The sequence below is a fragment of the Belonocnema kinseyi genome, chromosome 5 (genome assembly GCF_010883055.1).
Source record: "Belonocnema kinseyi isolate 2016_QV_RU_SX_M_011 chromosome 5, B_treatae_v1, whole genome shotgun sequence".
Classification (NCBI taxonomy): Eukaryota; Metazoa; Arthropoda; class Insecta; order Hymenoptera; family Cynipidae; genus Belonocnema; species Belonocnema kinseyi.
In genome coordinates, this window is record NC_046661.1 from 48095190 (window position 1) to 48118310 (window position 23121).

The 23121-nt window shown below is 31.2% G+C and overlaps 2 protein-coding genes across 3 annotated transcripts in view; one reads left to right on the forward strand and one right to left on the reverse strand.

Moving 5' to 3' along the window:
• The window catches only part of LOC117173266 (protein O-mannosyl-transferase TMTC1-like), a 1004108-nt gene that overhangs the window by 789015 nt on the left and 191972 nt on the right, over window positions 1–23121 (forward strand). The gene's annotated exons all lie outside the window — the stretch shown is intronic.
• LOC117173267 overlaps window positions 5453–23121 on the reverse strand; it is a 46855-nt gene continuing 29186 nt past the window's right edge. The window contains exons 3-4 of one of the 2 annotated variants that reach the window (XM_033361739.1): window positions 5967–6098; window positions 5453–5868 (exon numbers count right to left, since the gene is read on the reverse strand). In XM_033361739.1, coding sequence (XP_033217630.1) covers window positions 5834–5868; window positions 5967–6098 — 167 coding nt within the window. In that variant the 3' untranslated portion in view covers window positions 5453–5833. Of the gene's footprint in view, window positions 6099–23121 lie in introns of both variants that reach the window. The other variant, XM_033361738.1, reaches the window with a different exon arrangement.

Genomic DNA, 23121 nt, shown 5'->3' on the forward strand with positions numbered 1-23121 from the left:
GGCGCATACTTTGAATAAAATATTTGTTATCATTCTCTTGAAATAAATGTGTTTTTTTCTTGAAAAAATACCGGTTTCATATGTATACACCTGGTATAGATCTTCGGCTCTAGGGTTTTATCTGAAAAACAAGTGAAAAAGAGAACAACTAAACAATCTGTCAAATCTATGGAATGAAATATTCACTTCAGGAGAAAAATTGTAAAGTCTAAAATGTAAAAGGGGTAAATGATCTGCTCTTCAATAAACATATATTGCTCTTTTGAGAGGCCCACTTGAAGTGTCGAGCCTTCTCGTATTCGAAAATCGCTTCAGGAACAGCTGATTCTCTTGATGTATCTGGAGCTCTGCTGTAAACGGTGTCTCAAGAATGAATGACCTGTTCAGCCAGAGACGCTGCATCCGATAGTTGTTCTTATAGAGCTTCATCTAAAACAGAAGTAATAAAGAGCGCACTTAAATAATCTATCAAATTTAAGGTATGAAATTTTTACTGTTAGAGAAAAATCAAAAAGTTGAAAGTTACTAAAAGGCTACTCACCATCCGTTTTGGGTGTACGCGCCTCAGCGAAATTATATTCCCGAGTAAAAATGCTTCGACTTGAGTTCGACCTAAATTGCCCCCAATCAAGACATGCTGAAGTCGAAAAGGTCGACTTGAGAATGTCTCAGTTTTGAGACAGAGCCAGACTTCAAGTTATGTCTTGGAGACAAGTTTCTATGCCTTAAAGACATAAATATATCCATTGAGTTAAATTTGTATGACTCCCACACGAGCGTTTTATAACATCGAGTGTATACCTGTCCTAAAAAATGGATCATTCGGACTGTCATAAAAGCTAATCTTTGTTAATGATTAAACAATCTTGTATATTTTTATACAATCTAGAATCAAACGGAAGCACCAATGACAAAGCCACCGAACGCGCTCTCGGGTTGCGGATAGAGGGTCCCTGTACCTAGGATTTCTGCTGAATATGGTTACAAAAATAAATAGGCAGTTGCGGACAATTGTCCAAGGGTGGTCCCGAAGGAATTAACCCCTAAGCGGAGAAGTGAAAACCGTGCCAAAAGCTGAATGGCACCTGGGTGAGGTGTATAGAACGGTGACTCTGGGATACAGGGCGACCTCTCAGTGTACGCAGCCTTATCCTTGCATACGCGGTTCTACAAAGATGGACGAACCCTCTACCCTAGCTTCTCGTGGGAACAATAATGACAACATCAAACATAGTTGTAGTAAGTGCAATTCAAAACAACAGAACGTGCAGTGCTCCCGACAATAGGTCTGCCAACAATGCCAAACACTCTAGAGATGAGGGAGCCAATGAAAATGGATTCAGTGCGATGGATCGCACTTTTTGCAGCAACGTCTGCGGAACCATGCCCAACTACTCCGAGAAAGGAGCTATGTAAGCGGAACGCCTACTCTACCACAGCTAGAACAAGCCTGCAGCAGAGAAAGAGAGGCGTCACTAAGACCAACCGCGGGCAGGAATCCCATAGAGAAAGAGCCATGCTTTATGACCCGGAGAAACATCAACACCAAGGTTTCGCACAAGCCTGAAGATCTGAATGAAATTGATGACGAGCGTCGTGGACATTTACCCGAAGAATCCGACCTCTGGGCTATCAGTTGTTGTATGTATAATTCAGCGAGAGCTTTGGCCGATGCGTACCGTAAAACAAAACGAACGGTTGATCATATGAACAAAAGACGAATGCATGAACTTGCCATATAGATAGGCTGGAGAAGACAGTACGCGTCCCGCATTCAGTGTGTGATTGATTACATCACACCCGGCAGGAATTTGACCGCCAAGGTTCGAAAGTTCGCGCGCGAATTCCGGACCCGTCATCACACACTTAACAAGTCAAAGCTGCTAACATTCAAGCAGCATATTGTTGAGAGTATACGGATACTATCTGACGCTAAGAGAAGTCTAGAGCGAAGGGAGAGGTGGGTCAGAGAAAATCAGCAGTTTCTCTCTGACCCATCTCGACTCTTCCAAGACCCCCCAGTTACTGTCGACTACCCGCTCAAACCAGAGGAGGTCGAAGTACTTTGGAGAGAAGTCTACAAAGTGCAGCATACACTGGACGAAGACTCAGAAAATATAAGTAGTTTTAAGGAGCTGTGTGATACCCTCATAACACCTGATGATGAATGCCCACCTATCACTACCGAGAGGGTGAAAAAAATATTAAGAGGCATGAAGAACTATTCCGCACTGGGACCAGATTGTATCAAAACCTTCTGGTGGAAGAAGTTTCCTTCAAGCCATCAGCATTTGGCGCATATTTTCACCTCATACTTAAAGTCAGAAGAGCCGATTCCGGAGTCGTTGGTGGAAGGGCGTACCATACTCCTGCCGAAAATAGGCAACTTAGCTGACCCACAGAACTACAGGCCAATCACTTGTCTGAACACACTAAATAAGATATTCTCAGCTATCCTAAATGATAGGGTTGTTTGGGCAATTGAAACTGTGTGGCAAGAAATGTATAAGCAACGAGGCTCAAAGAAAGGCGTAGTGGGATGTCGGGAGAACCTGATCATCGATAAATGTGTACGCAAAGATGCAGCATTCTACCAGAGTGAGCTATCGATCGCCTGGATTGATTATCGGAAAGCTTCCGATTCGACCTCCCATAGACTTATCATCTGTCTTTTGGAAAGCTTAAAGGTTCATCCGCAAATCGTTAGGTACACAGAGAAATTGATGCCGCTTTGGAAAACCAGATTTACTATCTGATCTGGAAAAAATTCTGTGACCACTAACAAGGTCGCCTTCCAGATAGGTGTCTTTCAGCGCGACACTATGAGCCCACTCCTCCTTTGCATTACATTATTGCCACTATCTCTAGCACTTCGCCATTTCGACGTGTACTTCTGCATCAAACCTGAAGTTCGAAAGTACAAAGTCACTTGTGTATTTTACATGGATGATCTTAAGATCTATGCTAAAAACAAAGAGCGACTACATCTGGCTCTAGGGATTATCGAACGATATACTAAGGAAATTGGAATGGAATTTGGGTTAGACCAATGCGCTAATGTGTATTTAAAGCAAGGAAAACTTAATAGCATCCCTGAAGATCCTGAGCTCGTTGATAGAAGCGCTATACGGCACCTTTGCGCTGGAGAGACTTATACATATCTGAGCGTGCCGTAAAGTTGCATTAAGGATGTGACATCTATAAAGGATACTCTCCGAAACAGAAACAAACGTCTCATCCGGCAGATTTGGTCTTCCGACCAAAGCATGCATCTTAAGTCTTCTGTTCCGCGACCACGCCGTCAAGGTGGTCGCGGAATATTGAGTCTTGAATGTCTTCACAACAGGATTATTCTGGGTACAGCACATAGAGTCACAAATGGAAGAGACCCTCTTCTTAAAATGGTCAGGAATCACGAAGAGCTGGACAAAGGAGCGTTTCTCTACAAAGCAGTGGATGAGGCTGCTGAAACACTCGGACTCGTTTGCTTTCCTTGAATCGCCCGGATTAAAGTCTGATGCGGAAGGTTTCATTTCGGCATGCCAAGGCGGTGTCATTTCCGTCTTAACATACCGTCGCCACATTTTGAGCCAAGACATTCTTAATGATAGCTGCAGGGCGTGCCATGCACACCCCGAGTATTTAACTCACATACTATCCAGTTGCCCAACTCATGCGGGAACGACCTACATCCAAAGTCACAATGCGGCACAAAGAGTGCTTTATTACAATCTCTGTCACTTTTACGGCCTTAACCTTAATATCGCTCCTTTAAATGCTCCTAGGGAAATTGAGTCAATTGTCGGGAATAGGAAGTGCCGCATATACTGGAACTTTATATTCTCGACAATTGTTTCTGTTGCACACTCGAGGCCAGACATGGTTCTTCTTGACTTCGAGAAGCGAACCATGTTCGTAATCGAATTTTTAGCCCCAGCTGAAAAAAACATCATAGCCAAGGAGAATGAAAAGTAAAAGAGGCATAAAGACCTTATAAGGAAGTTATAACGATTGTACCCGGAATGTTCTGTGTAACTTATCGTCCTTATCATCGTCACCTACGTGCCAACTACATATATTCTTAAATACTTGCGGGAAAAATGCAGAAGGCACTAGTCTTTGGATCACTCCGTGTTCTCAGGGTGCACAAATCTTTTGCCGGATCGTCGTATTGATTCCATTACAGACTGTAACCACCTATCTCACGGTCGTGAGACGTGGTTGTGGCTGAAATTTTACCGCGATTTCGCTGGGAGCGGGTGCAATTTTTCAGATTAGCAGCTGTATATATTCAATCAACTTATTTGCGGATTTTTAATTGTATTATGCCAGTTTGACGGTGTAATCGAGAATATTGTTTGTTTTTACGTATTTCTAACGGTTTAGGAGATCCTACTAAAAAGTTACCATTTTTATTTTTTTGAAGAAAATTTTTGAGGGCTATACTCATTCAGAGCTACAGATTCTGAATTTTTTAATTAAAAATAACCAATTAAGTCATTACATATTTTTTATTCATCTATTTTGAACTTATTTTGGAGCCCAAAATGTTCGTATTGAGCCAGGTTTACTTGAGACAAGTAAACGGCCTCTTAACCAAAACAAGACTCGACTTGAAACAAGTAAACACCGTTTTATCTGGCGTGGCCATAAAATTCAAACGAAGGCTTATGTCTCAACTCAGTTTTGAGACACAGCCAGACATCGATGTCTTGGAGATGAACTCAAGACATAACCAAGTCGAACTCAAGTCGAAGAATTTTTACTCGGGTTGTTGTTTTTGAGGGAGACGCTTAGAATTTTGAATCTTCTTGTCGTCGAAGATCACTTCCAGGAGAGCTTATTATTTTCATATAGCCGGGGGTTTAATGTGAGCGGTCTCACTAGGCTGAAAGACCCGCTAGGCCTCGGGCTTAGCTTTTTTAGCAGTTTAGATGTCTTTAGGTGGTGCTCTCTGAATTTTGATGAATATTAAAAGAATAAATCGGCCATTTTCCACACGACTAACGGGGTAGGGTTTAAGGTGTGTTTTTATTATTCAGTGGTATTCACAGTGGGCTTAATCCACTATTAACTAAAGAAAATCAACGATCACCTAAAAAAATAGAATGGTCTGTTCAAGTTGATTGTAATAAGAAAAAAAGTAAGAATGTAACTCGGGATTAGGAATATCCGTCATTTTCAGTATTCCCTGTGAGATTAGTCTAATGTTGAGGATGTTTCTTCTGGCGTTGATGTCTTGTTCCCACGTAGTAGTTACACGCTTAAAATAATCTTTTTTATTTGACCTGAAAAATTATTTTCTTGTTTCAAAATAATGAGATAAAATGAATCATTACTTAAGTTTTTACCAGTGCTTCATTCTAAAAAAGAAAATATTTTCTTTCATCGTAAAAAATGAGTATAAAATTATTAATTTATATGTGGTTAAGGAAGAAGAAAAAGTCATCAATCAAACTGAAACACGTTTTCATTTATTGAAGCAAATAAGTTGTACAGTTTATACCATTTCCCAAATAGATCCCAACTAGGATAAGTCGCGTCATCTGAATCGCCCTGACTAATCCACGATGACACTAGTTTTAGGGGTCTTGACAGTTTTCTCGACTAATTCTTGATTTCAACAGGGGCCAACTGCCTGTGTTCCTGACTATTCTTCAATTTAATTACTGCATGAGTCGCACGAATTTTCTTTCGAATATACTTGACCGTCATTTCAAGAATGCAATCCTGAACGAATTGTGGGTAATTCGCAAAATTTAAAGCATCTTTAACTTGTGTTGATAACATGATAGGATATCGAAGTGTAATCAGGACAAGATTTAAACGTGGTTTAATGGTAATCCGATCCAACTGTAAAGGTGCTCTCTGAAATGTTGCAACACCCCAATCACTTTCGGGGAGTTCGCTATTACGTGCTACTACAATATAAGGATGTACTGCAAAAGCAGGGCAGTAAGGATTACCGTCAAGTGTAATGTCACATCTGGTGGGAGCATACATATGTACTATGTTCATATCTTGTTCATATGGATTTATCACTGGCTTTTTTTCTTTACTATTTATTTTTTGAGAACCGCTGGGAGCCGATAATGATTCTGAAATAATAAAACAAGCAAACTCATTAGAATCGTTTACAGAGTTAAAAAAATGTCTTGATCCTACTTAAACGACCCCCTATATGTCTATAAGATACAGTGCGCTTTAACCAATGATGGCTATAATGAAAATAGCAACAAAATTTGTCTATGATATTTCATTTGAATGCAGTTGAAGCTTTCATAATTTTAAGCATAAAAATTGCACCAGATCCTGTTCTCGGTATGTCTTTAAATTTACTTCTATTTAACATGCTGAACAATTGTCTATTCAAAATTTTCCATCGGCACACACACTTGAATATACATAGGAAAAAGTACTTGATTTAAGTAAAAAATGCAGCTTATTTTAAGGTGTCACAAAAAGAAGCATAGGCAATTTGAAATTAAGAATTCGATCTGAAATTTAATTTAAGGGAGGCATAGCCTGAAATTTAGGTAGGAACGTTCTTCACTCAAGAATATATGTGTACTGAAAGCTAATGTAACCTTAACTTAATACTCTATCCTAACTGAAATGAAGGGTAATATTTTAACTGAAAACAAAAAATTTTTCACGGCTAACCAACAGTCTTGAGCTGTTCTTATATAGTTTTTCGTTATAGGAAATATACAAGTCGAGTTTCTAACTTGAAAGAAAATACAGTAAAAACATGGAAAAAACGATATATAGGATGGAGGGGGGGGGGGGGCAAATCTTCCTCAAATTGCTTTACGTAATATATCGAGAGGACACCTGAGTCGAAATATAAGCCCTACTTTGACGCTCCAAGTAGAAGTATTGTCCCTACTTTGGCGCTGTTTATTCTACTAGCTCCTACGTAAACACTCCCAAAGATATTTTCATTCGATTTTGCTTCTGCATAAGCTGCAGCCCCTACATTGAGGTTCCTCTAACATTCCATCACCACAGCTTGTGAAACCATCAGTTTAATTCGTTTTAAATAATAAACATTAAAGTAATAACATTGAAATGGCTTTAAGAGGAAAGAAGTTTGCCCTTGTCTGGTGGCTGCAAGCAAAAGGAAAAATCTTTTGTATCGAGTTTTTTCTGCACCACAAAAAATAACTCCAAATTAGTTACCACAGATTCTGAAGAAATAGATTTTCCTTTCACACAATTTTATTTTGAATTGAAGAAACACGAAATTGAATGATTTCAGATTAAAAATTTAAAAAATAGGGCAAAGGCAAAACTTTGAAAATTGAATATTTTAAGATTAGATCATTAAAAATAATTTATACTTAAAATTGTTAAAAATTAAATCATTGAAAATTGCAAACTTTTGAATTTAAACAATTATAAATTCAAAAACGATCAAGCTTTGACAATTTAATATTGAAAACTAAATTAAATCTTTCAAAGTTGAAGCTTATGAAATTCTATAATTAAACATTTTTATTACAGAACATAATTATAATTTGAACTTTTCAAGCTAATTAGGCGAATTGTTATAAAATCAATGAATGAATTGAATTATACTAAACAAACTTTCAAACTAAATAATAATTTTAAATGCGAAACATTAAAAATGAAAAAAATTCTACCTTAGAACCTTGAAACTTAAAGAATTCGTAATTCATTTTAAACTGATGAAATTTATATTCAACAAAAATTGTGATATTAAAACTTTTTTATGATCAAATTCTTTAAAATTTCAATGATTTGTGTTAAATTCAAATCATATGAAAACTAATAGTTTTTAAATTGCTAATTAATCTTTTCCAAATTCAATCAATTTTCTTACAATTTTAAACACATGAAAAAAGTATAATTTCCTTTTAAAAACAACATATTTCGCTCTCGAGAAATTCTGCGATTTCAAGTGTATTCCCTGCTGACTTCAAATAAATGCGATCAGTGATGGGTGTTATTTGTATGTTATTCTCCAAAAAGTCGACGTTGATTACAGTTTACTTGTAACTACTTTTAGTAAGATCGCCGATGGTTATAAATATATACCAAAGATTTTAATGTAACATATTCTTAAAATAAAAAATTATTTCTTCAAAATGTCATATTCTTAAACCAATTTCTTTCTATGTGCCGAGGGGTCGATCACTTCAACCTTCCTGATACATTCACTAAATATTGCCATACACGTATTCTTTCAATATTCTTGGTATTCTTGATATTTTTTATAATATCAAATATTCTTGATATTCCAAGATATTTCGAAATATTCACAGATATTCGGACATATTCTTTAATTTCCCTTTGCGCTCTACAAGTTTTTAAAGATTTCAAATTATTGAAATAATTTAAAAAAATGTCAAGAACTTCAAAAGTGTTTATGTATTATTGTGTAATTCCAAAACATGTTCAAGTGTTTTAAAGGATTTTAATGAATTTCAAAATAATTTAACGGGTTTTAAAAATCCTTTTAAATTAAAAAAGATTAAAGTTTATAAATTAATTTTAAAACAGTTCAAGTAGTTATAAAGAATTTAAAAAAATTTCACAAGAATTCCAAAAGGTACAAGAATTTTAAAGAGATTTTAAAGACTTTAAATTACATTTAATGAGTTTAAAAGATTTTTAATGATTTTAAAAGACTTTGTGGCATTCCAATCGATTTAATATAATTTAAAAAGTCTGTAAAGGAATTAAAAATACTAATTCATTTATATTAAAAATATTGTTATATATTTAAAAAGATTTTAAGGAGTTTCAAGGGATTTAGCGGGAGTTATTTAATTTAAAAAATGTTTAAATTTATAATCGAATTTCAAAAGATTTCGAATTATTTAAAAGATTTCAAGATATTTTTAATGAATTTGAAGGATTTTAAGTAATTTTGAGGAATTTTTAATGAATCTCCGTAGAATTTAAATGAGTTTTAAGATTTTGAAGTAATTTTGAAATATAAATAATATTCTTGAATTATTTAATGTCCCTTAAATCTTTTGAAATCTTCGGAAATTAGTGGAATTGCTTTAAAATTTACTAAATTTCTGAAAATATATATTGAATTTTTTTTAATGTTTTAAAATATCTTGACATGTTTTTGGATTGAGTTTAAATCTTGTTTAAGGCCATGGATCGAGTATAACAGCTGATCAAGTCAGCCCTAAGATTAATATTTTTCACCCATATTGAAAAATAAAAGTTTAAACTTTTTAAAGAAATGTCAATAAATATTAAAGGATCGTTTGTGGCCTTGCAAAGAGTTGGAGGAACTCGTTTTGTTGTAAATGCAACGATAATGTTGAAAATTAAAATCATAATTTTTGGATGGAAAATTCGATTATTCCCTTAAAGTTTAAGTAATTAGTAAAAAAAATTAATTTTTTCTTATTAAGGATTCATAATTATAGTTGAAAATTGAACTATTTGCCTTCAAATTAACTTTTTTGTTCAAAATTTTACTGTTTTGTAAAAAATGCATCTTTTGGGCGTTAAAAGTCAACAATTTGATAGAAAGTTAAACTATTTGGTCGAAAATTAAAATTTTGGTTGAAAAATCATATTTTTTGCTTAAAACATTCAACTTTTTATAGAAAATTTGTCTGTTTGACTTCAAAATTAAATAATTTAGTTGAAAATTCATTTATTTTGTTTAAAATTGGTCTTTTTGTAGATCATTAATTTTCTTGGTCGAAAATTCATCTTATTGATTGACAATTTAACAACTTTGTTAAAAATTTATTTTTTCGGTAAAAAATTATTATTTTTTATCTGAACATTTAACTATTCTAGGATTGATTAAAAATTAATTAATTCAAGGCTTTATATTTCAAACCATTCTGTTCGAATTTGTATAGTTTTTAACAGTTCTTTGTAATGGATTGTTTGAAATGAACGGTCAAAAATTGCTGATAATTAACGTAAATTTCTTTTTTTAATTAAAAAATTTTGAATTGAAAGGGTTAAAAATACATTTTTTTAGACTGAAATAATATTTTAAGTCATAATTGAAAATAATTTTATGAACTAATATCTATTAATTCTTTAATTTTGAACGGATTCAAAATCATCTTGTAAAATCAATTATTTTTCCATTTTAATACCGTAAATCAAATTTAATATATTTTATTTTTAAATTCTTTCAATAAAAAAAATCATAATCGAAGACAAATGAATTAATTTTCTATCAAATAATTGGTGTTTTAACTAATACAATGTACAGGATAAAGTTTCAACCAAAAATGGAATGATTCAATTTCCAGATAAAAGCTGTGATTCAAAATTTAATTGAACAAGAAAAAAAATTTTTTCAACAAAATTGTTAAATTTTCAAGGCAAAGGGTGAATTTTTGACCAAGAAGATTAATGTTCTGTAAAAAAAATATTTTCCAACTTTACCAATATATACGATTAATTTTCAATCAATCCTATAATAGTTACATTTTCAGATGAAGATAAATCATTTTTAACAGGAAAAATTAATTTTCAACAAAGTTGTTAAATTGCCAACCAATGAGATGAATTTTCGACCAAGAAAATTAATGATCTACAATAAAAGCCAATTTTAAACAAAATACATCAATTTTCCACGAAATTAATTTATTTTAAAGTCAGACAGACGACTTTTCTACAAAAAGTTGAATTTTTTAAGCGAAAAATATGAGTTTTTAATCAAAGAGGAAAACTTTCAACCAAATAGTTAAATTTTCAATCATAATTAAAAAACCTTGTTAAAAAAACGTATTTTTTTACAAAGTAGTTCAACTCTTAGTGAAATAATCGGCTTTTAAACCCAAGGAAATGTACAGTTGATATTTCAACCAAAAAATTGTATTTTTGGACAAAAATGATACATTTTCAACCAAAAAGATTAAATTTCTACCACACAAGGTCAATTTCCAACAGAACACATGAACTTTCAACGAAATTATTTAATTTTAAAGTCAAAAAGAGTATTATCTACAAAAACGCTGCTTTTTCACTCAATTTCAAGGCAAATAATTTATTTTTCAACTATAATTTTGAATCATTAATAAGAAAAAATTAATTATTTTACTAAGTAGTTCAACTTTAAATGAATAATCGAATTTTCCACCCAAAATTATGATTTTAATTTTTAACAATATAGTTGCATTTACAACAGAACGACTTTACAACCAAAACATATTTATAGTTAATAATTCAACCGAAAAATGTAATTTTTAATCAAAAAGTATGAATGTTCCATAAAACAATTTAATTTCTGCAAAGAAGGACGAGCTTTTAACAAAACACATGATTTCTTAACCAAAAATGGTATTGATTGTCAGTTTCAAAAATGTATTTTCAACAAAAGAGATGAACCTTCAAATAAAAAGAAATAAAAATTTTTTAAAAAGTAGTTGAACTTTGGATAGAAAAGAAGAATTTTTTTTACAAAATAGTTAAAATCCCAATCTCCTGAATTTATTTCAAAGCAGTTAGCAGATAGATATATAAATAGAATCGCCGAAGTGCTCCATCCGGCAATCGTGCACCTTCGAGTTTTCAAATTCAGAAGAGGAGAAATGGGTTGCGCGCGCAACTCAGTCATTTACAGCGTCTCCTACTATATTCACACGGACGTAGCCCTGTCATAGGATTGGTTGGACCACATCTCGTTTCAGATCTGGGATCACTGGGTGAGTCGGCTCTGCTACATGTTGCATAGGCCAGCCTCCTGTAGAGCCGAAAATGCACGAGCACGAGCCCGACGCCCCCCCCCCCCCCCCCCCCCCCCCCCCCCCCGACTTCACGATTCGTTTTCGGTGGCTAACTGGCTATTTAGAGGAGTTTTTAAGTAAACTGAATTTCGCAGGGTGTCAAGAGAATGAAAGTTCAGGCAATTTTGCTATGTTCTATAATTTTAGAAAAAAATAAGGAAATTAATTCTTATCAAGCCTTCTTGCGCAATTTGATGCACATTAAAAAAATGTATTTTGGTTTAAAAAATGTGTAAAAGGTTTTAAAATCAACATTTTTTAATTCGATAACATTACACATTTTTTTTAAATGTAAATAATCGAATAAATTTAATAAATATTGAGTAGAATTGATCAGATTAAAAAAGAATCTAAACCTCAAAGGAGTTTTAGAAACGTAGGATAAACTGATTTAAAAAACTGAAAAACCTAAAAATTCTTGTGGAAGAAGAAAGATGCGCCTGAAAATGGTGTACAATTATCAGCCTTTAAAATTAAAATTCGAATGATTTTTTGTAAAATTACTTTCAGCATATTTCTTCGCAAGTAGAATCACCGCTTTTAAACGCAATTGTTTTTGAATGAATTATAACGGAAAATTTGAAAAAAATTACAAAACATTTTTTACTATTTCCTAAAATGTTTAAAAAATACGTAAAATATTTTGAAGCAGAATATTGTAATTTTTCCATATTACTTAACTTTAGAAAAATTAAGGAACACAATTCTTTCAAATTTGAGTAAGTTTAAGAGATATCAAAAAATCTTGAAACGATTCGAAAATAATTAAAGCTTGTAAAGATTTTTAAAGCAATAATAGACATAATTTTTTATTTCAAATAATTAATTTGAAAAGATTATTTTGAAACATTTTAAAACATTGTAAAAGATTTCAAATATTCTCATAGCATCTGAAAAACTTTAAAGGAATTTTTTTTTATTTTGCAGAATTTAAAAAGAATCAGGAAGAATTTTAATAATTTTTAAAGTTTAGAGATTGGAAGGTCTGACAAGATTAGAATAACATAAGTATTTTTATAATAAGCGTGTAAAAGTTTCAAATAATTTCTTATTTTAAAAAATGTACATAAAAAAAATTCAAACAGATTTTTAAACACATCGAACGATTTCCTAAAATTTAAAAGAAGATTGTAGAAGATTTTAAAGCAGAATGCTTCGATTTGATAAGATTAAAAAGTTTTAAAAAAGTAAATAATCAAGTGAATTCAGGAAGTATTTATCAGAATTGATGAGATTCAAAAAATTGTAAACTTTAGAAGTGTTTTAGAAACGCAAGATAAACTTTAGGAACTTTAAAAGAATCTCGAAAGGTTTTCAGGGGAATAAACATAGTTTTTTAAAATACTGAAACTCCAGAGAGTTACCAATATCTCGAAGAATTCAAAACGCTTTAAATAGATAAGAAATTTTCCTAATTTTAATAACTAATTAACATATTTTTAGATCAATTTTCCTTGATTCTGGCCGAGGTTCAAACATGGTTCAAAAAACCGTCGTGAAATTTCAAATAAAAACTGTACTCTCTATACATTAATTTTTTTAATTAAAAATAATAATACTTTTATCAATATTGCAAAAATTTATTTGAATATGATACACATTAATTTTTATTTTTTTAAATTCTGTAAATAGTTGGTATTTTTTAAGTTTTACGATATTTGGGTACCATGTTTGACCTTAGGGAATAGATTTCAGGGATAAAATTATAAAAATATATCCATTAGTTAGTAAAATACTATGAAGAATTGCCTTTCAAATTCTAGTTGAAGTTGAAGAAATAGATATTTTTCTTATCGTTTTTCGGTATATGATTTTTCACTAAACGTAAAGCAGATTAAAATACAATTTAAAAATAAAAATAAGAAAGTTCAGAAATTCATCCAGTTTTCTGTTCAGAGAATTCCACACATTTTTATATAAAATTCATTTCCACACCACATTCAAAGGAAAATTTTAGAACATTTTTGTCAAATGATTAGTCTTTTGAATCAGGTCAAGTTAATAACTTTTTGGTTTTTTCTCTTAAAATCCTCAAAATTGTGATTAGAGCCTAAAATAACATGAAAAGTGATGTATCAAAAAAAAACCAGGAGGACTTTAAATTTTTTTATTTTATTGTATTTAAAAGAAGATTAGAAAAATTCGAGTCTTTTTAAAAGATGTTTAGGACATTTAGAAGTTTGAAAGATGTCAACAAATAATTAATAAATTTTGAGAAATTTTTTCAAGTTTTTATATATTTCTAATACATTTAAAACAAAATAAATTCCACAAAAATATTTTTAACTTACTACATTTTTCTCAAAATTTTAAAAAAGCATTCAAGATGTAAAAAACTTGACTTATATAATCTTCTAAATTTCTCACAGGAATTTTAAGAAAAATAACTTTATCTCCTTGAAATCTTTCGGAATTACCTTAAAGCTTCTAAAGTTTATTTTTTAGAATTCTTTGAAAATCTACATTTCTAAAAGGTTTAAGTTTAAAATTATATTTGAATATCTTCCACTCTTGTAAATATTTCTTGAATTTACTGGATTATTTACGTTTTTTAAAACTTTTTAATCTTCTCAAATTGAAACATTTTGCTTTAAAATCTTCTACACTCTTCTTTTCAATTGTAGGAAATCGTTTGATGTGTTTCAAAATCTTTTGAAATTTTTTTTAAACTACATTTTTGTAAATAAAAATTATTAAAAATTTGGAAACGATTATTAGAAAAATAATTCTTTTTTCTAATATTTTTACACCTTCTAAACTTCTAATCTTTAAAAATTATTCAAATTTTTCCTCATTTTTTTGCAAGTTTCAATTATTTTTTAATCGTTTCACAATTTCTGAATGTCTCCTAAACTTAATACAATTTTAAAGCAAATTTTACAAACCAACATAAACATAACAAAAAATGGTGCAACAAAATTTCACAAGAAGACTTAATAAGAATTAAATTCCTTATTTTTTCTAAAATTATATGATATGGCAAAATTACGAATTAATTTAAAAAATGTGATATTTTTTTTAATTTTCTCGCAGAATTTTAGAATTCATTCCATTCCATTTTTGGTTGAAGAATAATTTTTTTATGAAAAGCCAACTATATGTTTAAAAATTGAACTATTTTATTGTAAATTCGATTGTGTGTTGTTTTTTTTTTTGTTTAAAACATTTTTCAGTAGAAAATTCATTTCTTCCATCGAAAATTATACTATTTTAAAATTAAATTTTTTAAAAATAACTATTTTGGTTGATAATTTAACTGTTTGTTTGGAAATTCGATTTTTTTGTTGTTGGAAAAGCATTTTCTTATACTAAAAATTTAACTGCATCATTTTTGGTTGAATTTGTTTCGGTAGTTAGTTGACCTTTCTCAGTCAAAAAATCTTATTTTTTGGTGGTGAATTATTCTTCTTGTCTAAAAATTCATCTATTTTAATCAAGAATTCATTTTATTGGATGATAATGCAATTGAAAATGTATCTATTTTGCTAACAAAGATTTTTGTTCTTTTAATATTGATTTTGAAAATTTTGATTTTCTATTTTCGGTAGAAAGTTATTGGTTTGAAAATTAAATCATTTGTTTGCAAATTTAATTTTTTGCTTGGACATTTTAATATTTTGTTGAAACTTTGATTTTTTGGGCTTGATAATTATTTTTTAACTGAATATTTATCTATTCAATTTTTTGTTGAAACATTATAATTTTAGTTTAAAATTAATTTCTTTCGTTGAAAATTCCATTTTTTCTCTGAAAATTTAACTGTCCTTTTTAGATTGAATACTTTTTTTTTTGTTTAAAAATTCGTTTCTATAGATGAAAATTGAACAGCTTTGTTGAAACTTTCTTTCTTGAAAAATTTTCTTTTTAGTTATAAATTTATCTTCTTTGTTAGCTTTTTTGGTTTATTTCTTTTGTCGAAGATACGCATTTATTTGAGTTTAAAAATTATTTTTTTCAACTGCAAACTTCAGTATAAACTACAATGTTTAAGTTGAAAAATGTATTTTTGAAAGTAATTTCTTAGGTTGAAAATTTAACTATTTTGTCGAAAATTTGTTTTTTATTTGTTAAAAATCAATTGTTTACTAAAAATATGACTAAGGCATGCATCACTAGATTTGAAACATTTGAGACTTATTTACATAAAGTCTATTTTATTTGCCTCTTCGCAATAAGCCTAATTGTTATAAGGTAACTCGGGATTTCAAAACCTGAATAAATTTAAGGAATTTAAGGAAGCTTTACACGAGGCTGGTCTTCGCAGCATTTAACTCGGAAGAGCTCGGGTTCTTGCTCATGCATTTTCGGCTTTACACGAGGCTGGGCTTCGCAGCATTTAACATAGCCGAGTCACCGACACTCTACGTTTGAGTGTGTCGCTCCCAGATGGGAGAGTGGTGGGGGCCGAAAAATCCCACGTTCTGGAGACACTGGTATCTCATTCAGTGTTTATGTAAGTTCGGAAAGAAAAGTACCGATCTACTTTCCACTAGTATTTTCTTCAAACATTTTTTCTCTCAAAATTTCCACCGGATCAAAGCAGAGACATGGACTTTGTTACCTGTTCTTTCATTTCCCAAACTTTCAGAGAGATACCTCATTTCTTTTAGGCATAAGTTCGGAAAGAAAAAATAAGGACAAGGTTTGGTCACGTGACCCTCTCTTCACATGGCCTTGAACACATAAAATATAAAATCATCATTTGTAATATTTCTAAAATCTAAAATCTGAATACATATATTATTATAAGCGCAGCAATATTTTTTACAGAATGGGTCACAAAAATTTGCAGTTGGCCTTGCACAGCTGTAGGTTATATTGCAGAGCTGTTTTCATACTTCAAGCTACAGGCTAGCCGAGAAGCTTTAGGCGTTAGGAATGCAAAACTGATAGGGTTTAAACCCCCAATGCGAAAAAAGTTTCATATCGTGCGATTATAAATAGTCTAGTGATTGCGTAATAGTAAATAGTTGTGTGCTTAAACACGTCAACAAATATTAGAGTATAATAGTAATAATATAACAATACAAAAGATTAATTTTTTGCGGCGAAAAATCTGTTAGAATTTTATAGAAATGTTCAGTATAGTTTCGAGACTAGTTCAACCCAATCTAAAATAAAGACGATTTTAACTTTTATTAAACTACCCAGCGTATCATCTACTATAGGATTAGTGCTACAAAATATAATGGATTTTTTTCCGTGTGGAAAATAACTTGAGACATTACAGAAATGTCACTAAGTCTTCTTTTTCCTCTCCTTTAGTTAAGTTTTCGTCAAATAATGTTATTCTGTACAGGAAGGTAGAATGTGGAGCCTTAAATTAGAAACAAAAACGAAGCCTCTATTTTGACGCCCCAAATGGATTATTTGGAAATTTGTGCCCATAACAGTCTCAAAGTAGGGCCTATATTTCAAACTCGGGCGCTTACGTTGCAAATTAAGAAGTTTCATTATAATGTTATTATTTTGGTAAGTGCAATAATGCAAATATTGACTGACACCTAGAACTGATTTGGATGCAACACTTTTTTATATCCGTGAAACTAAAACTCGACAAATGATTGAAACATTGTATCTTAACCGGCATTGACCATCGTGACATGTAGACTTGGAGTAGAACGCGACTAACTTGATTGGCCACGAGCTGTAGCTGAGCATTCTGTCACGTCATGTAAGGTAGAACAAATCGGAAATTCGGGAAAGTCTACTGCTTTATTCGTGGTAACGAAAGCTTTACAGGTTATTTCAGTTTACCTTCAACTTACTTTCAGAATTACATCGACGTGCCCAAATGTCAGGGTGCCATATCTTGGTAGGACGAAATAAAAAGGTGCCATCTCGGATGGCGAGACATAGAAGCTTAAGCATCCCATATAAATAGTATTGGGAACACCAACGCCCTCTGAAGTAGGAAACCTTTTTATTTGGTTCTGCCGAGATGGAACCTTGTCATTTGGACACGTCGACATATTAAAATTTAGAAGCATACTTTACTTTATTTTAGTAGAAAAATTCTGATTTCTTATATAAGATAAGTTAGTGCTTTATCAAAGATAATTTACACACTTAACTTCAGTTGCTTCCTTAATTCAAGTAAATTCTGAAACTAAGTCGAATATAACTTTAAATATTTATTTTTACTGTGTATATCTCATCTTCACAGAAAAAAGTTCTTTATTTTCTTCGGAAATTCAGCTTATTTTAAGGTGTAACAGAAAGAAGCATAGGTAATCTGAAATTAAAACTTACATCTGAACATTAAACGAAAGGAATCAGATACTTGAAATTCAGGTAGAGACTATCTCAAATTCAGGGGGGCACAAACTGAAATTCAGGTATAGGCACGCTTTTCAATTAAGAATGAATGTGTCGTAGCCCAATCACCGACCCAATCGATTAGCCGACTTACTGGCCAGCCGGTTAATCGACGCTGAATAGACGACGGTATACTTTGTACCTGCTCACGTTAGTGTAGTAAACGGATAAAGGCAGCCAACAAGCTGCCAGTTGGCTATTCGGCTAAAGCGCTTAGCCCATTAGACTACTATGCATAAGTTATATTATATATTTTAAGGATTGAGATTCTTCATATATTTTTTATGAAAATATTTTAGGTAAAAAATAATAAAAAGAGTTTATATTCGAAATTTTAAGCGATTCATAATTTAATTTATGTAGTTATGTGACATGAAGTGTATTAGTAAGGAAATCTTTTTAAAAATACGATTCTTAAAATAGGCAAGGAAAAATACGAAAGAATATTGCGTCTCTTTTCAGTATTTTTTATTTAGGATACAGTGAAACCCTTCAATAGCCCTCTCTTCTATAGTCCTTCCAAGAATTGACGCCTCGTCGCAGGTAGGTGTAACAGGAGCTGCGCGGGGTTCGCGCAGACTGCGGTTGTCACTCAGGCGAGCACTCAGGCGTGCACGAATAAAAGCAAAGCGAGCTATAATAACTTAGTTTCCACCCACCATTAGCCCTAGAATCGGCGCTCTAGAAGATTTTCACCGTAATTAGAAATAAAAGTATAATCTGTAAAGACATGACAGGAAAAAGTTGTTAAAAAAGTAATTATTTTCTCAATCTTACGTTTTATTTGTGTTCATTCATTATAAACAGGTGTAAAATTGTTACAAAATGAGTTAGATAATTATATTCCTTCAAAAAAAGCTATTCTAAGTCAAAACTGAATAATTATAAGCGAGAAAACTATACAAAATACGCGATAAAATTGTTAATATTATACTGACAAATTTGTCTAGACTCAACTAAGCCGCTATTGCTCAATAGGCCAGGGAAACTCTAGGTACTCTAAAAACTACTGGAAGTACTTTCTTTATCTAAAATTTGGAAGAGGAAACTTTTAGATTGTGAGGAATTCTAACTAAGAACACGGATTTTTTAAATTTCCTTTCTTCTCAATCCGAATAATAATTCTTTTAAAAATCCCATTCCATGTAAAAAATTCCCTGTTTCAAGTGAAATTATATTTTTCTTTAAGGAAACTCCCTGTCCTAAGACAAATACACTTGAGCTTAAGGTAGCAAAAAATCGCAAAGCAAACAATTGCAAAAGTTTTTACTTATAATGGAACAAAAATAAAAATTCTTTCTTTCATAAAGTATATTCTTAATTAATTATTGCAATCAAATTTTTTACATGCATGATAACAACTGTGTACTAATTAATTTTAAAATAAATAAATGCTTTTGGACAATAATAAATAATAATTTAATAAGGGTAAACTGATATAATCTGAAAAATCTAAGATTCATAAAGAACCAAATTGCCGTTTATTTCGTTCAAGTAGTTTTCAGAGTACCTATGGTATCATAGGCCTATTGAGCAATAGTGGTTTAGTTGAGTCTGTACGAATAATGTAATAATGTCAGTATAAAATTAACAATTTTATCTCGTATTTTGTATACTTTTCTTCATTTTAATTGTCCAGTTTTGATCTGAAATAAGTTTTTTTGAAGCTAGATTATTATACCTAATTCATTTTTTCACAATTTTACACCTTGTCATACTGAATGAACATTTATATAACGAAAGATTAAAGGAACAATTACTTTTTAAGAAACTTTTTCTGCAATGTTTCTACAGATTGTATTTCTAATTATCTTAAATAAAAAAACACTGGAAAGAGACACAATATTCTTTTGTACTTTTCCTTGCCTATTTTAAGAATCGGATTTTTGTTTTAAAGGTTTTCTTACTAACACACTTCGTGTCACATAGCTCAATAAATTAAATTATGAATGGCTGAATTTTTTTGATATAAACTCTTTTTATTATTTTCACTCAGCATATTTCCATTAAAAATAAATGAAAAATCACAATCCTTAAAATATATGATGGACCTTATGTATAGTAGTCTACTGGGCTGAAATGCTCTAGTTCTAGTCGAATACACGACTGGCCGCTTGTTGGCTGCCTTCATCCGTCGTACATCGTAGATGGTCACGCATCCAAGTGCTAGGGGCGCTTGAAATGGCTTGATATTTGGACTCTTTGCGAGTCGAGATCATTTAACATGTATTTCTATGGAAATTGGTACGCACCGACATTTCATATGTTTTTTATAAACTTGCGTAAAAATTTTTAGTGTTGCGCAATAATTTATTCTGTATCTTGAGAGGGTAGTCGTGCGAAGCCGTGTATAAATAAAAGTTATTAAAACAAAAATGAATATCGCGATATCATATTAAACTTCATTTATAAATAAAAGAAATTCAGGTAAAGTAGTGAGCCGCGCGCGAAGCGCGCGTATCGCCTTCTAGTTTAATAAAAATTTACATTACTTGGCGTTATTTCATGATATACTAGTATGGAAATAATACAATCCTCATATCAATTATTACATATCAGAATGTTCACTTTTGGACTTGAGCTAAATGCAGCAATGTCCTCCATTCGCCGAATTAATTAGGTGAATTTTAATGAACAAATTTTTTCCGTGAAGATATCTGTCACGCCTAACCTAAACTCATAAGCTGTTCTTATAGTTACTCGTCACAGAAAATATACAAGTTCAGATTCCAACTTGCAAGAAAATAAATCAAAAGTAGGCAAAATTGACGCTTTTTTTTGAATTCAGAAAAATAATATAAATACTTTTTCTTGCAGCGTTGCAAACTTTAAAAAATAAAATATCAGTCATTTACATGGGGCGAAGGCACCTTCAAGTGCATCTTCTTTTAGTAGCAATTAATAAGCATTTCATCGGTAACTTTAAGAATTTTATCTAGATGCTAGCGGCACGCAGTGGAAACCGAATGGGGACCCAAAGGGGTCTTTACGGGTACTTTGTTGAGTCTCCTTTCGGTTCCTTCGGTCCGACAGGGTTGGCCCGAGGATGAGCAGACTGTCGGATAAACTCTGGTTAATTCTTACAAAAAGACCGTAAAAATGCAGTCGGCCCGACTGTGGTCAAGAGTTGGTCCGTCCATCGACGTCACATGTGCCCGTAACATTGGGTGCACATAACCTACTTCATTTCGAAAGATCTGCTTTCAGCCAAATTGATCTGGTCGTATTATTGGGAGGTCGAATTGGTGTGTTACTCGTAGAAATTTATAAACATTCCAAATAAATCATTCGAATTCTTAACCAAAAATAGGAACGTTTCAGAGTAAATATTTATCATTTAGATATCTTTTAAATGACCAACTTTAGTTTCAAACCAACAAAAATGAAAAAACTTTTTCAATTTGTGATACAATATAATAATTAAGAACGTCGAAATGAAACCTTAAAAATTATTAATAAAATACTGGAACATATTTAAAGTGTATCTATTTTAATGTACAATAAAGTCAATTTTAAATCTTGAAAAATTTAAACATTCCAAAAAAGTATCGAACCCTGAATATTTTCAAAGTATAACTTTACAAATTTGTCAAGCCTCTTTCCAAATTAATCTATAAAGAAAATACAACAATTTGATGTTTAAAAAAACATGCAAGAACTAGGCATTCAAAATTTACTTACTTCAAATTTCCTATCAAATAATATGTTGAAGTGAATAACCTATAAACTTTAAAATTAGAATCATCTTTTTGTATATTTTGAATCAGATTTTCAATTTTTTACCAATAAATAAATACGACGAACAAAGTGGCAATTTTTTCTATGTTGAAATCCCCTAAGTTTTATAGAGTAACATTAGTTTAAGATGCTCCAATCTTATATAAAAACAAGAGAATTTATTATGAAGAAATTATTTGTTCAAAAAATGATTTTTACGATTTTCCATAAGTTTACGGTTTTTAGGTTATATTGCAAGAACTTTGGATAAAAACAATATAATTATGAAGAAATTTCTTCGTGAAATTATTATTGTTTATATTATAAATGAATTTAATAAAAAATGCATTTATCAGGCACTTTTTGGTATTCGATAATACCAAAATAATGTATATATTTATTAAATGTGTTTAAAAGATCATAGTATGTATCAACTAAATTTTCATTTTACCGAAATTATCATGAAGTTCCCAATTGAAAAGACTGACATAAAAAAACAAATTTTTTCGTTCGCCGGTTCAAGAATAATGCGTTTGTTGGTTAAATTTGTTTTAAAAAATCATAAAATTTATCAACTAATCATAAACGTCCCTGAATTTATTATGAAGATCCCAATTAAAACGTCGAAAATCGAAAAAAAAGAATTTTTCCGTTTAAAAATGCCCCAATAATGAAATTGTTTATTAAATTTGAAAAAAAAATGAAAATAATAACGAAAAAACAAATTTCTATATCCACAAATGCCTGATTATTGTATTTTTAAATAAGATTCATTTTTAGAAACTCATTAAATCCATCTACTAATTATAGATGTTGCTTAAATTGTCCTAAATTTTAAAATTGAAAGGACTGGTATTGGGAAAAAAGAATTTTACTGCCGATAAATCCCCCAATAATGTATTTGATTAATCAACATGTAAAAAAATATTATATTAATTAACAAATTAGGCATTTTTCTAAGAATATTATAATCTCAAGAAAAATTTCTTGAGCATCATGTTGTTTTTATCGAAATTTTCTCGCAATGTAACTTAAACAAAGTAAAATTATGGAAAATTGTAGAAAAAATTCTTACCACAAATAATTTTTTTATAATTTTTTTTATATAATATAGAAATATTTTTAAATAATGTGCCTTTATAAAACTTGAGCGATTGCAAGAATCTTTCTGTTATTGAGGAGTACCCGGAGCATCAAACTATTAAGAACAGTTTTTATAACCAAATTTCAAGGGGTCATTCACAAAATACGTGATACGTTTAGGGGTGGGTGGGGGTCTACAGAAGTATCATTCTCCATCTTCAGACCAATGGAAAAGGTATCACGCAGGGTGTGGGGG